Source organism: Gobio gobio (assembly GCF_949357685.1).
Source record: "Gobio gobio genome assembly, chromosome: 3".
Taxonomy (NCBI): domain Eukaryota; kingdom Metazoa; phylum Chordata; class Actinopteri; order Cypriniformes; family Gobionidae; genus Gobio; species Gobio gobio.
In genome coordinates, this window is record NC_137099.1 from 44,956,884 (window position 1) to 44,968,070 (window position 11,187).

General features: G+C 35.2%; 1 protein-coding gene across 2 annotated transcripts; it reads left to right on the forward strand.

Annotated features, from left to right (window-relative positions):
* The first annotated feature begins 630 nt into the window (after positions 1-630).
* On the forward strand, positions 631-4,929 carry LOC307123730 (uncharacterized protein). Of its 2 annotated transcripts, XM_079812401.1 has the most exons (4): positions 631-1,397; positions 2,191-2,300; positions 3,370-4,294; positions 4,761-4,929. In XM_079812401.1, exons 1-4 carry the CDS (start codon positions 1,109-1,111, stop codon positions 4,796-4,798), a joined length of 1,362 nt encoding a protein of 453 aa, XP_079668527.1. In that variant the 5' UTR covers positions 631-1,108; the 3' UTR covers positions 4,799-4,929. The 2 variants fall into 2 exon arrangements, with proteins under 2 accessions (XP_079668527.1, XP_079668526.1); XM_079812400.1 differs by lacking the exon at positions 4,761-4,929 and having other exon boundaries at positions 3,370-4,630.
* Positions 4,930-11,187: the final 6,258 nt, after the last annotated feature.

Below are 11,187 nucleotides of genomic sequence, written 5' to 3' on the forward strand. Positions count from 1 at the left end.
AATTGCACGCCTTAGAATGTCTGTCAACCAATAAGAATCAAGCATTTAATGGTCCCTCTGGTATAAAACATTAAAACAGTTGAGTATTACAAGTAACTTCTTGTTACGATACTAGGGGTCTAACTTCGAAAATAAAAGAATGCTAAAATATGTATAATAATACTGTAAAAGTAAAAAAAAAAAAAATTACAAAATACATTTTAGGCTACATCGTAGGCTATATGTCCTATGAAACTTTGCACAATTTTAGTTCATGTGTATTAAGCTAATATTTCGCCACTGTGACTGCAGCGGTATTATTTTAGTATCATTGCGATCCTACAGATTGTATTTATTATTATTATTTTACCGCTAGTTCGTTTTTATATTACAGATTTTATTTATTATTATTATTTTACCGCTAGTTCGTTTTTATATTTTACGTTTTAATAAAAATCTGATTTAGTAATTTTAGTAAATAACTTTTTTTTAAATATGCATATATAGTTTGTATTCATTTTTATTTCCGTTTTAGTACATCAAGTTAAACTAAATGATGTTGAAACTAACTGTTGCCTTGGCAAATAGCCGAAATAAAATATATATATTTCAATTTTAGTCCGACTAGGCCACCGTACAATCCGTGACGTCACTATCAACAACATTATTGTCCGTCTGCTCAGCTGCGCTTCCTCCTGACATGCTGAATGATGCATTAGTCAAACATATTGTACTTAATACATTAACAAAATAAATTCGGTAGAAAGTACTACAGTCAGCTGGGAATTATGCGACGAATTCCGCCTTGCGCCTAAAGGATATTTAATTCGGTTCGCGGTTCATGGTCTGTCAATCGGATGTAATGAGCTTGATGCTAACAGTGTGATGATTCCATGATCGGGATTTTATGATGATTGACTGGCCGCGAAAGTGTGAAGTGCAATATTTCCTGTGAATTTTGAAACTGAGATCCCAAAATGTCCATGTGTGGACTTGGTACTCAATAAGAAATAAAGTATTTGAGATAGAAATCAGCGTGGGTGGTCATTAATGTCATGATCACTGTTGTCTCTAATCATATAGCAATCAGTTAATCTATAGAAACGAGCTCGAGTAGATCAGATACAGGATGACGGACACGCTGGTCATCTCCTTCCAGACTCGGCTGTCCGCGGTCATGGAAACTATTCTCAAGACCACCATGTACGAGATCACCAGGTTAGTGGAGGAGAGCTTCCTGGAGCAGATGGATCGAGGCAAACGAGAATCGGAGGTGTTAAAACGGAGGCTGATAGTGTCGGAGGCCAAACTGAGAGAGCGGGACCGGTTTAAGAGGGTGAGGTGTGTGGACTGTGGGCGGACAGCAGTGTCCAGAAGGAGGGTAACGTTACTACACAGAGGCCCCGAGACACAGAGCAGTGAGTACAAACATATGACTTTCCAAAGGTCTTTCACCAGTTATGCAGTGCTTACATGACTCAATCTGACACATAAGAATGGCCGGTATGCTGACTGTCATCAATTTCATCCGTTTATTCCAAATGTTTATGCCATTTCAAATTATAATAATTTAATGATCCTACAAATGTCAAATGATTTTAAAGGTACAAAAGTAATTTCCTCGTTTTTTCTTAAAGATTACAGTAATGAATTTCCTTGTCATAATTTACCTCAACAGTTTCCATATTTCAATATAATATATATATATATATATATATATATATATATATATATATATATATATATATATATATATATATATATATGCACACACACACATACACACACACACACACACACCGTTCAGGCATAACATTGTGACCACTGACAGGTGAAGTGAATAACACTGATTATCTCTTCATCACGGGGTGGGATATATCAGGCAGCAAGTGAACATTTTGTCCTCAAAGTTGAGTGTTAGATGTGTTAGAAGCAGGAAAAATGGGCAAACATAAGGATTTGAGCGAGTTTGACAAGGGCCAAATTGTGATGGCTAGACGACTGGGTCAGAGCATCTAAAAAAATACTGCTTTTGTGGGGTGTTCCTGGACCAACACAATATTAGGAAGGTGGTCATAATATTATGCCTGATCGATATTAGTGCTGGGGAAAAATTCATTGTGCTTATATTCAGTCAAATTAATAAACTTGGTTCAAGCCCAAAGATGTATCGGAATCTACTGACTGAATGCTCTTCTGTGTGTTTTTAAGGTTTGGACCATCCACTTGTTGTAAAGCAGGAAAATGCTTCTGACAGTAGCTGGAGGTGCAGTCCCAAAGGAAACGCAAATCAGGAGAAGCCTTTAACAACTCTGGAAAATGTGTGTATGATATTGTTTTAATGGTAGTATGTAGTGGCAGAAAAGACAAAAAAGTATTTGGACAGTTTTTGGTTGCCAAAGGGCATCCAAGTGAACTTGAGGATATCTTACACTGTTGAATAAAAGTTCAGATTTTGTAATGTTTTTGAAAAAAAATTCTTCGCTCACCAATGCTGAATTTATTTAATGAAAAATACAGTAAAACAGTAATATTGTGAAATATTACTACATTTTAAAATAACGTTTTTCTATTTTAATATATTTTATAATGTAATTTATTCCTGTGATGGCAAAGCTGAATTTTCAGCATCATTACTCCAGTCTTCAGTGTCACTGATCCGTCAGAAATCATTCTCATATGCTGATTTGCTCAAGTAACATTTATTATTATTATCATTGTTGAAAACAGTTTTTGCTGCTTAACATTTCTGTGGAAACAATTATACCATTCAAACATTTCTGGTAAGATTAAAAAAGAAAGAAAAATGAATACTCATCAAAGATGCATTACAATTATCAAAAGTGACATAAAAGAAATACGTTGTATAAAATGTCTATTTAATAAATGCTTTAATAAATACATTTAATTATAAGTTAATTGAACTTTATTCATCAAAGAACCACAAATATGTTAAGCAGCACAACTGGTTTTAACACTGATAATATTAAGAAATGTTTTTAAAGACCAAATCTGCATATTAGAAAGATTTCTGAAGGATCATGACACTGAAGACTGGAGTAATGATGCTGAAAATTCAGCTTTGTCATCACAGGATTAATTTACATTTTATTGATATTGCATTTTTAAAAAATCGTAATAATATTTCACAATATTACTGTTTTTACTGTATTTCATCATATAAAATGCAGCCTTGCTGAGCATAATTCAATAAAATCTTAATTATTCCAAACTGCTCTGAGAAGCATTTGTTTGCACATGCCATTTGGTTTAATATCATGTAATGCAATAAAATTCATACATTTTAAGTGTTCAAATACTGCAGTTTGCTAAGATGGTTACTATCGTTTTTGAGCGGTTTCTAATTCAAGTGCATTTGGTCCATGACAGGCTGTTCAAGTGGGTGAGCAGCATAAACCTGGAGGAGAAGTGAAAGAGGAAACAACAGAGGCTAGAGACACACAAGCTTGTCGAGTAATACACTCTCAAATACACAAACAAAAAGATCCTCAGAGCAGTGTGGAAGAGACCAATGGACTCCGCAATACAGATTCTGACCATAAACCAGATGGAACGTCCTGCACTGAAAGACCTGGGGATGAGAACGAGGTCAGACACAGAAACCCCCCAAAATGTTTTGACCCTACAAAACCCTACCCTTCAGCACGGTCGTCTGTTTCACAGCCAGAACCAGTCAGGACCTCAGTATCTTCAGAGTCTCCGGGTTTGAGACCGCAGGTAAGCAGCATAGACTCAGGGCCTGTTAAACAGGAAGTTATAGTGATGCTTCCACCAGACTGGGAGGAAATGGAGAGAATCAGGCCTCAGATAGTTTCTGCTCACAGCAGTGCTAAGAAGACGGCATTGAATCTCCAGCCTGGAGATCCTCTTACCGCTAGACCTCAAGTACAGGAGCGAGTCTCCTATCCCGCGCCTCCCGTCAAGGTTCAGAGCCTTGCACCACAAGCCATGCAGCATCTCAGATCACCCGTTAGGAAGAACACAAAAATGGTTTTAAATCCCAATGCGGTTGTGACAGATCACAGTGCCAGTGATGTAAACAGAGCACAATCCATCTGCAAAGGCCTTCCTACTCCAAAACCCCCTCATGTCCGTCAGTATCCCGAAGGAGCCGCTACAGGTGAAAGAAGTTTCAGCACTGTACATCCAGGACGAAGTCTGCCACAGATGGTCAGTATGAGGGCTCAAGGGGACACGCGCCACCATTCGGCAAGGACGACGCACAATTGCAACCAGTGTGGAAAAGGCTTCTCTCATCTGTGTCACCTCAGAGCTCACCAACAGATTCACACAGGTGAGAGGCAGTTCTGCTGTACCATCTGTGGACGGAGTTTCACTAAACTGAGTAACCTGAAAGCACACCGCAGGGTTCACACTGGCGAGAGACCTTACATCTGCACAGACTGCGGGAAAAGGTTTACCCAGAAATGCAACTTGAAGAGACATCAGAGAATTCACTCTGAATTAACACACTCTAGTATATGACGAGCCGTGGAGCTGTAATAGTGGTAGAATGTGTTACATTACACATATTAGTTGATGATGTTTCGCTGACTGGCTAAATAATTTTTAATATCATGCATATTGAAAGCTGTACTGAACCTCCTTTTTCAAACATTGTTCTGAAAAATGTATTTTGCAGTGATGTGACTGGATCACTCAGGGGAAAATACAGATTGTAGAATATATATATATATTAGACACACACACAACGAGCCTGGCCCAAAAAACTTTAATGACATCCCATTCTTAATCCGTAGGGTTTAATATGGAGTTGCCCCACCCTTTGCAGCAATAACAGCTTCAACTCTTCTGGGAAGGCTTTCCACAAGGTTTAGGAGTGTGTTTATGGGAATTTTTGACCATTCTTCTTGAAGTGCATTTGTGAGGTCAGGCACTGATGTTGGATGAGAAGGCCTGGCTCGCAGTCTCCGCTCTAACTCATCCCAAAGGTGTTCTATCGGGTTGAGGTCAGGACTCAGGCCAGTCAATTTCCTCCACACCAAACTCGCTCATCCATGTCTTCATGGACCTTGGTTTGTGCACTGGGCAGTCATGTTGGAACAGGAAGGGGCTAACCCCAAACTGTTCCCACAAAGTTGAGGGAGCATGAAATTGTCCCTAATGTCTTGGTATACTGAAGCTTTAAGAGTTCCTTTCACTGGAACTAAGGGGCCAAGCCCAACCCCTGAAAAACAACCCCGCACCATAATCCCCCCTCCACCAAACTTTACACTTGGCACAATGCAGTCAGGCAAGTACCGTTCTCCTGGCAGCCACCAAACCCAGACTCATCCATCGGATTGCCAGACAGAAAAGCCTGATTGGTCACTCCAGAGAACACGTCTCCACTGCTCTTAGAGTCCAGTGGCACATGCTTTACACCACTGCATCCCACGTTTTGCATTGCACTTGGTGATGTAAGGCTTGGATGCAGCTGCTCGGCCATGGAAATTCATTCCATGAAGCTCTCTATGCACTGTTCTTGAGCTAATCTGAAGGCCACACAAAGTTTGGATAGGCATACAACCTATCACAGTACCACGCTTGAATTCACTGAGCTCCTGAGAGCGACCCATTCTTTCACAAATGTTTTTAGAAGCGTCTGCATGCCTAGGTGCTTGATTTAATACACCTGTGGCCATGCAAGTGATTGGAACTGAATTCAATGATTTGGAGGGGTGTCCCAATACTTTTGGCAATATAGTGCATGTTTTACTTCACAATATTTATTTCCATCAAGAGGTGCAACAGAACTTGTATTGACAATGCAAGAATGCAGCACTCTGTAAAGTCTACTCCAGCACATCCCAAAGACTTAAAATTAATTTAAGGTCTGGACTCAGAGGTGCCAATTCATGTGTGAAAATAATAATGATCCAATCATTGACTCTTTAAGCATACGCCTATTTAAATCCAAACGGCAACTTTTTTTTGGGCCAGGCAGTGTGTGTGTATATGTGTGTGTATATATATATATATATATATATATATATATATATATATATATATATATATAATGACATATGACTTTTCCACACCCTCATGTTACAGGCTATTAACGTTGGTGATAATGTCCAAATACACAAATGTTTTGATTCAAAACATAAGATCAAAAGAAAATATATGCAATTATATTTTCCTTAAAGTCATGACAGAAGTTTTTTTTAGGACCTTTAGGATTGTTATTTGTTATTTTTATGTCAGATTTAAGAACATTTGCATATTTTTTAACATGTTTTAAAAAAAAAATCAGTATAAATTAAAGTCAACAAATACAACCATGGCATATACTTATAATTGTACACATGTACATTAACATTTTAATTGTGTATACACAACCGCTCAGAAGATTGGGGTCAGTAAGATAAAAAAAATAAACAAAAGATACTTTTTTTTCAGCATGGACTCTTTAAATTGATCAAAAGTGACAGTGAAGACATTTATAATGTTACAAAATATTTCTATTTCAAATAAATGCTGTTCTTTATATTCAAAGAATCAAAAATATCATGGTTTCAACAAAAATATTAAACAGCACAACCAGTGTTGGGGAAAGTTACTTTTGAAAAGTAATGCATTACACTATTCCGTTACTCCCTTAAAAAGAAACTAAATGCGATACTTAGTTGCTTGTTTACTACATTACTAAGAAAAGTAATGTTACTTTTGCGTTACTTTTTCTCACCTGGGGCCCGTTCTTCGTACGTCGCTAACTCAGTTAGCTGGATTTGATTGTTGACGATTTGACATGATCTCGGATTGTTTGGTTCTTCGAAGCTCATCCTGGACTTGCTGTCATAGTAACAGGTCCGTAAGCTTAAACCTGATCGGGAGCGGCTTATTTCATGTAAACAGGATTAGATTGTATCTTGAGGTGATACTTAAAATCTGTCCCAGCCACTGCGACTTTATTACAAGAGTTCATTACTGAACCAGGGGCAATAATAATAATTTTAAATAATAATATAATATAAAAATGTTATATTGTATGAGAATGTGTATATAATATTATAATGTTGTATAATAATATAGACACAGCCACTTGATTGAGCGATTTTATTTGTGATGGAATAATTACTTTATAATTTTATTGGAGGTTTACACACATGTTGTACGGTTAATCTGAGCCGTGCATTAATTTAAGTGGTCACAGATATTAAGGGAGTGGCTTGATGCAGCGCAAGAGATGCAGATCATTTGATCTTGACCCTTAAGAAACTTACATACTGTCACGTTACAAATCTGCTCCAAATTGAATTAAAAATTTAATTACAACATTGAAATAAAAATGTAAAGGGTGTACAAATACTGTATAAAATCGTGAATATAAATAATTGGTAATCATGTTAAAAAAACAAAAAACATTTATCTATTATAACTTTTATGTTGGTTTGGTGGTTTGGCTGTTTCCTTATAAAGGTCCAGAAAGGGTTTTTATTGTATAATTTGTCAAATTTTTTGCCAGGTGGCTTTTTTAATTATATGATGTCATTACGTTGCTGTCTTAACGCCAGCCAATCGCTGCATTGCTGATCGTGGTTTTGAGTATCGATGCATCTGCCCTCTTCAGGGAACACAAGAACGCGCAGTGATCTTACATCATTTAATCCAGATATTTTAATCCAATCCGCAAATTAGTTTGAAGAACCAAATTAGCCAGAGATCAGTTATCACGATTAAAAGATCTGGGATCTGTCAAATCATCTCAGATGTAATAAGCCACGTACGAAGAATGGGCCCCTGGGCTGGGCTTGTTTTAAAAAAAAAAAAAAAAAAAAAAAAAATTTTGGGCAAATGTAAAGACACTTTCTCACCAAAGGTGCAAATAATAAGCCTCAGGCTGAAGGAAATGGTGTACAGTAGAGGGCACAACTCAAACAAACCTTTCAGCTGTTCTGCCATTCTGGATTGAAGAATAGGATGCAGGAGAAGAAAGTTTAACACTTCACCAATAAAAAAATAATAATAATTTTTGCTTATGGTTTAACTGAATCATTAAAGGTCAGCAGCAAGTACATTGGTCAATAAAGTGATATTAAATGCATACAAATATTTGTTTTATTTAACATATTTAGTTATTAGGTGAGGTTTGCATTTCACTGATTTTATTCATTTTGAGGAATACTGAATCTTTTTTTTTTTTTTGCAAGTGAGATTAGTAAATGCATGCTCACATTTGGTTTACAACTACAATAAGCATCATGTTCACACACAGCGCACACAACACCTCTGCACTTGCTTCTGATTTTTCTCAACATGGACACAAGATAGCTGTCAGTCAATAAATGGGAAAACAAAGTAACTAAAATATTTTGTTGTACATTTAAAAGTAATGTGTTACTTTACAAGTTACTTGGAAAAAAGTAATCTGGTTACATAACTCTAATTACTTGTACTGCATTAGCCCCAACACTGAGCACAGCTGTATTCAACATTGAAAATAATAATAATAATGTTTCTTGAGCAGCAAATCAGCATATTAGAATGATTTCTGAAGGGTCATGTGACTGAAGACTGCCATCACAGGACTAAATAACATTTATTTATATATATATATATATATATATATATATATATATATATATATATATATATATATATATATATATATATATATATATATATATATATATATGTATGTATATATATATTAATATAGAGCATAAAATACCTCTTTCAAAAACATTTTTAAAAAATCTTGCGACCCAAACTTTTGAACGGTGGTGTATGCATAACAGTAATATAATTTTTTTTTCCATTACAGTAGGCTTGGGAGAGATGTACCTAATTCTTAAAAATAATGTCAATGCAAATAATTCAATAAATAAGTAAAATTAAATGAAAAATTGTAATGGCCCTTAAAATAGACTTTATTTTCTATTTGCAAAAAATCTGATTTTATTCTATTTTTCTTTTGATTTTGGAGTGAAATATGACCCGGACAGTTTCACCCATACTTTGGAAATGTTCTCTGTTTGTTTAAAGTGTTTAATTCGTTCAAATTGGAGTTTGAATAAGACAAATGAAACACAACTCAGTGTGATACTGTTAAATCAGATCTCTTTGATTTGTTTGTATATTCAGATGTGTAGCATTAGCTCTTTCAAATGGTGCATATACTAACTATTGCAACAGCATTACTGTGTTGTTTTATACGATAGTCACTAAACTTTGCAGAACAAATTGATGTGCATATGCTGCTGTGGGCTAAATTTGTTTCATGTTCACATTTAGATGTCAATGCCGATGTTTTTGATTCAAACCTATGCAGTGGTTTTCTGATGACACTTTTAAAATGTAGTAACATGTGGCATGGCTCCAGTATTCTTTAGAGTGTAAACAAAGAGTGACATTATAGCTGGTACATTCCCATCTGTTTAGTAGTTTAATATCTTTTGCTGATTAAATGCCACACACTGTGTTAAATTACACACTGATGAAACTCTTCCAGTAATGCATACAAACAGATTATTGGTGATTCGGGTACACCATAGTAAGCCATGTACATTACAGGCTCTATGACTGTAATTCAAATTACTTTTTTCTTTTTTTCTGTGAAAATGACAAATCTGAATAATGATGTTACATGTGAAATGGACCAAATGGAAGTTCATGTCTTCATTTCTGTCATATGTTGTTTTGTAATGTTCATGTCAACAACATTAAATAGTTCTCCAGCTCTTTGGTATTGTATGTACATGTGTTTTGTGTTGTTCTCATAGTCTTTTGTGATAACTAACACATGTTTCTTTACTATTGCACTTTAAAGTGATACTCCGTGATTACAGCACATGATGAAACCAAACTTTAGGCCTGTGTAGGGCAAGATGTGGCACTTTTTACTGTGACTAGAAAAAATGTAACCGAAATAAAACTGATACACTACACTTCCTTATATTTTAGAAAATCTCCTGCAACTGAATTTCTATCAGCCATTTTCCAGTGAAACAACTTGTCCTACGTCACAGTTAACCCAGTGGTCTTCAGTCATTTTTGACAGAATTTTTTTTGTTCACTTTGGTAACACTTTACAATAAGGTACCTTATAACATGAACTAATAATTAACTGCACTTACAAAGCACTTGTTTATTTATCATTGTTAATGTTGATTTCAACATTTACTAATACTTTATTAACATTAGTTAATGCACTGTGAACGAACATGAACAAACCATAAACAGCTGTATTTACATTAACTAACGTTAACAAACAGGGTAACAAATGTACTGCGCATAGTTAGTTCATGTTAGTTAATACATTAACTAAAGAAACTTTATTGTAAAGTGTTACCATTATTATTATTATTATTTTTTTACTTCATCTGTATGGTACACAACTTGGTGACTTTTGTGACATTTGCTATATGAACAACAAAAAGAAAAGAAAAATTATCGAAGTCTAAACCGTCTTTTCAAAAATAGTCAAACTTGTGATAAAAAAGTTTGTGGTACAGTCTACAAATCATCCACGACGAAGTAGTCTTTGATCATGTCTAAATATATATTCTAAATACAAAACCTAATAAAATTACGTAATGCCAATAATTAAAATAATTATATTGATATAGGCCTATGTAGCCCACATGGGCATCTAGTGATTTGCATCTATGATTTTCTTCCACCAGGTGGCATCCATCTGCCTTCTAAGATTTGGGTTTGAAATAGGCCTACCTTTCCTCTATTTTTAACTTAAACTGTATTAATTTAAATACATTTAAAAAATGATTTTTTCCCCCCTAATATTTGTATTATTTTATATGGAAATGATGCAACTTTTAGAGGTGAATATTGTCTAGTACGATGATACATAATGCCAAATACTAAGGAATAAGTATTATTAGAAAATATATAGTACATTAATTTCATTTTAAAACAAACGGTATGCTTATTGTTTTGAGTCATTTTATAATTTCTAATAAATACGGCAATATTTCATTACATTTTTTAAAATTATGAATTAGAAAAATAACTGACATAGGCTATCTTAAAATAATGAGTGCCATTGTCTTAAAAATGTCAGTGCCATTGTTGTGTTGGTGTACCGTGTAAGATGCACGTACTTAAATGTCCTACTCCTGATTTTTATCCAAGCCCTGTCTGTGAAACCAGGCCATTAAATGTTATACAAAAATAAACGTGGTTCACATGAAGCATACGATGTGTGGCACTGGCATCTTCCAGTCC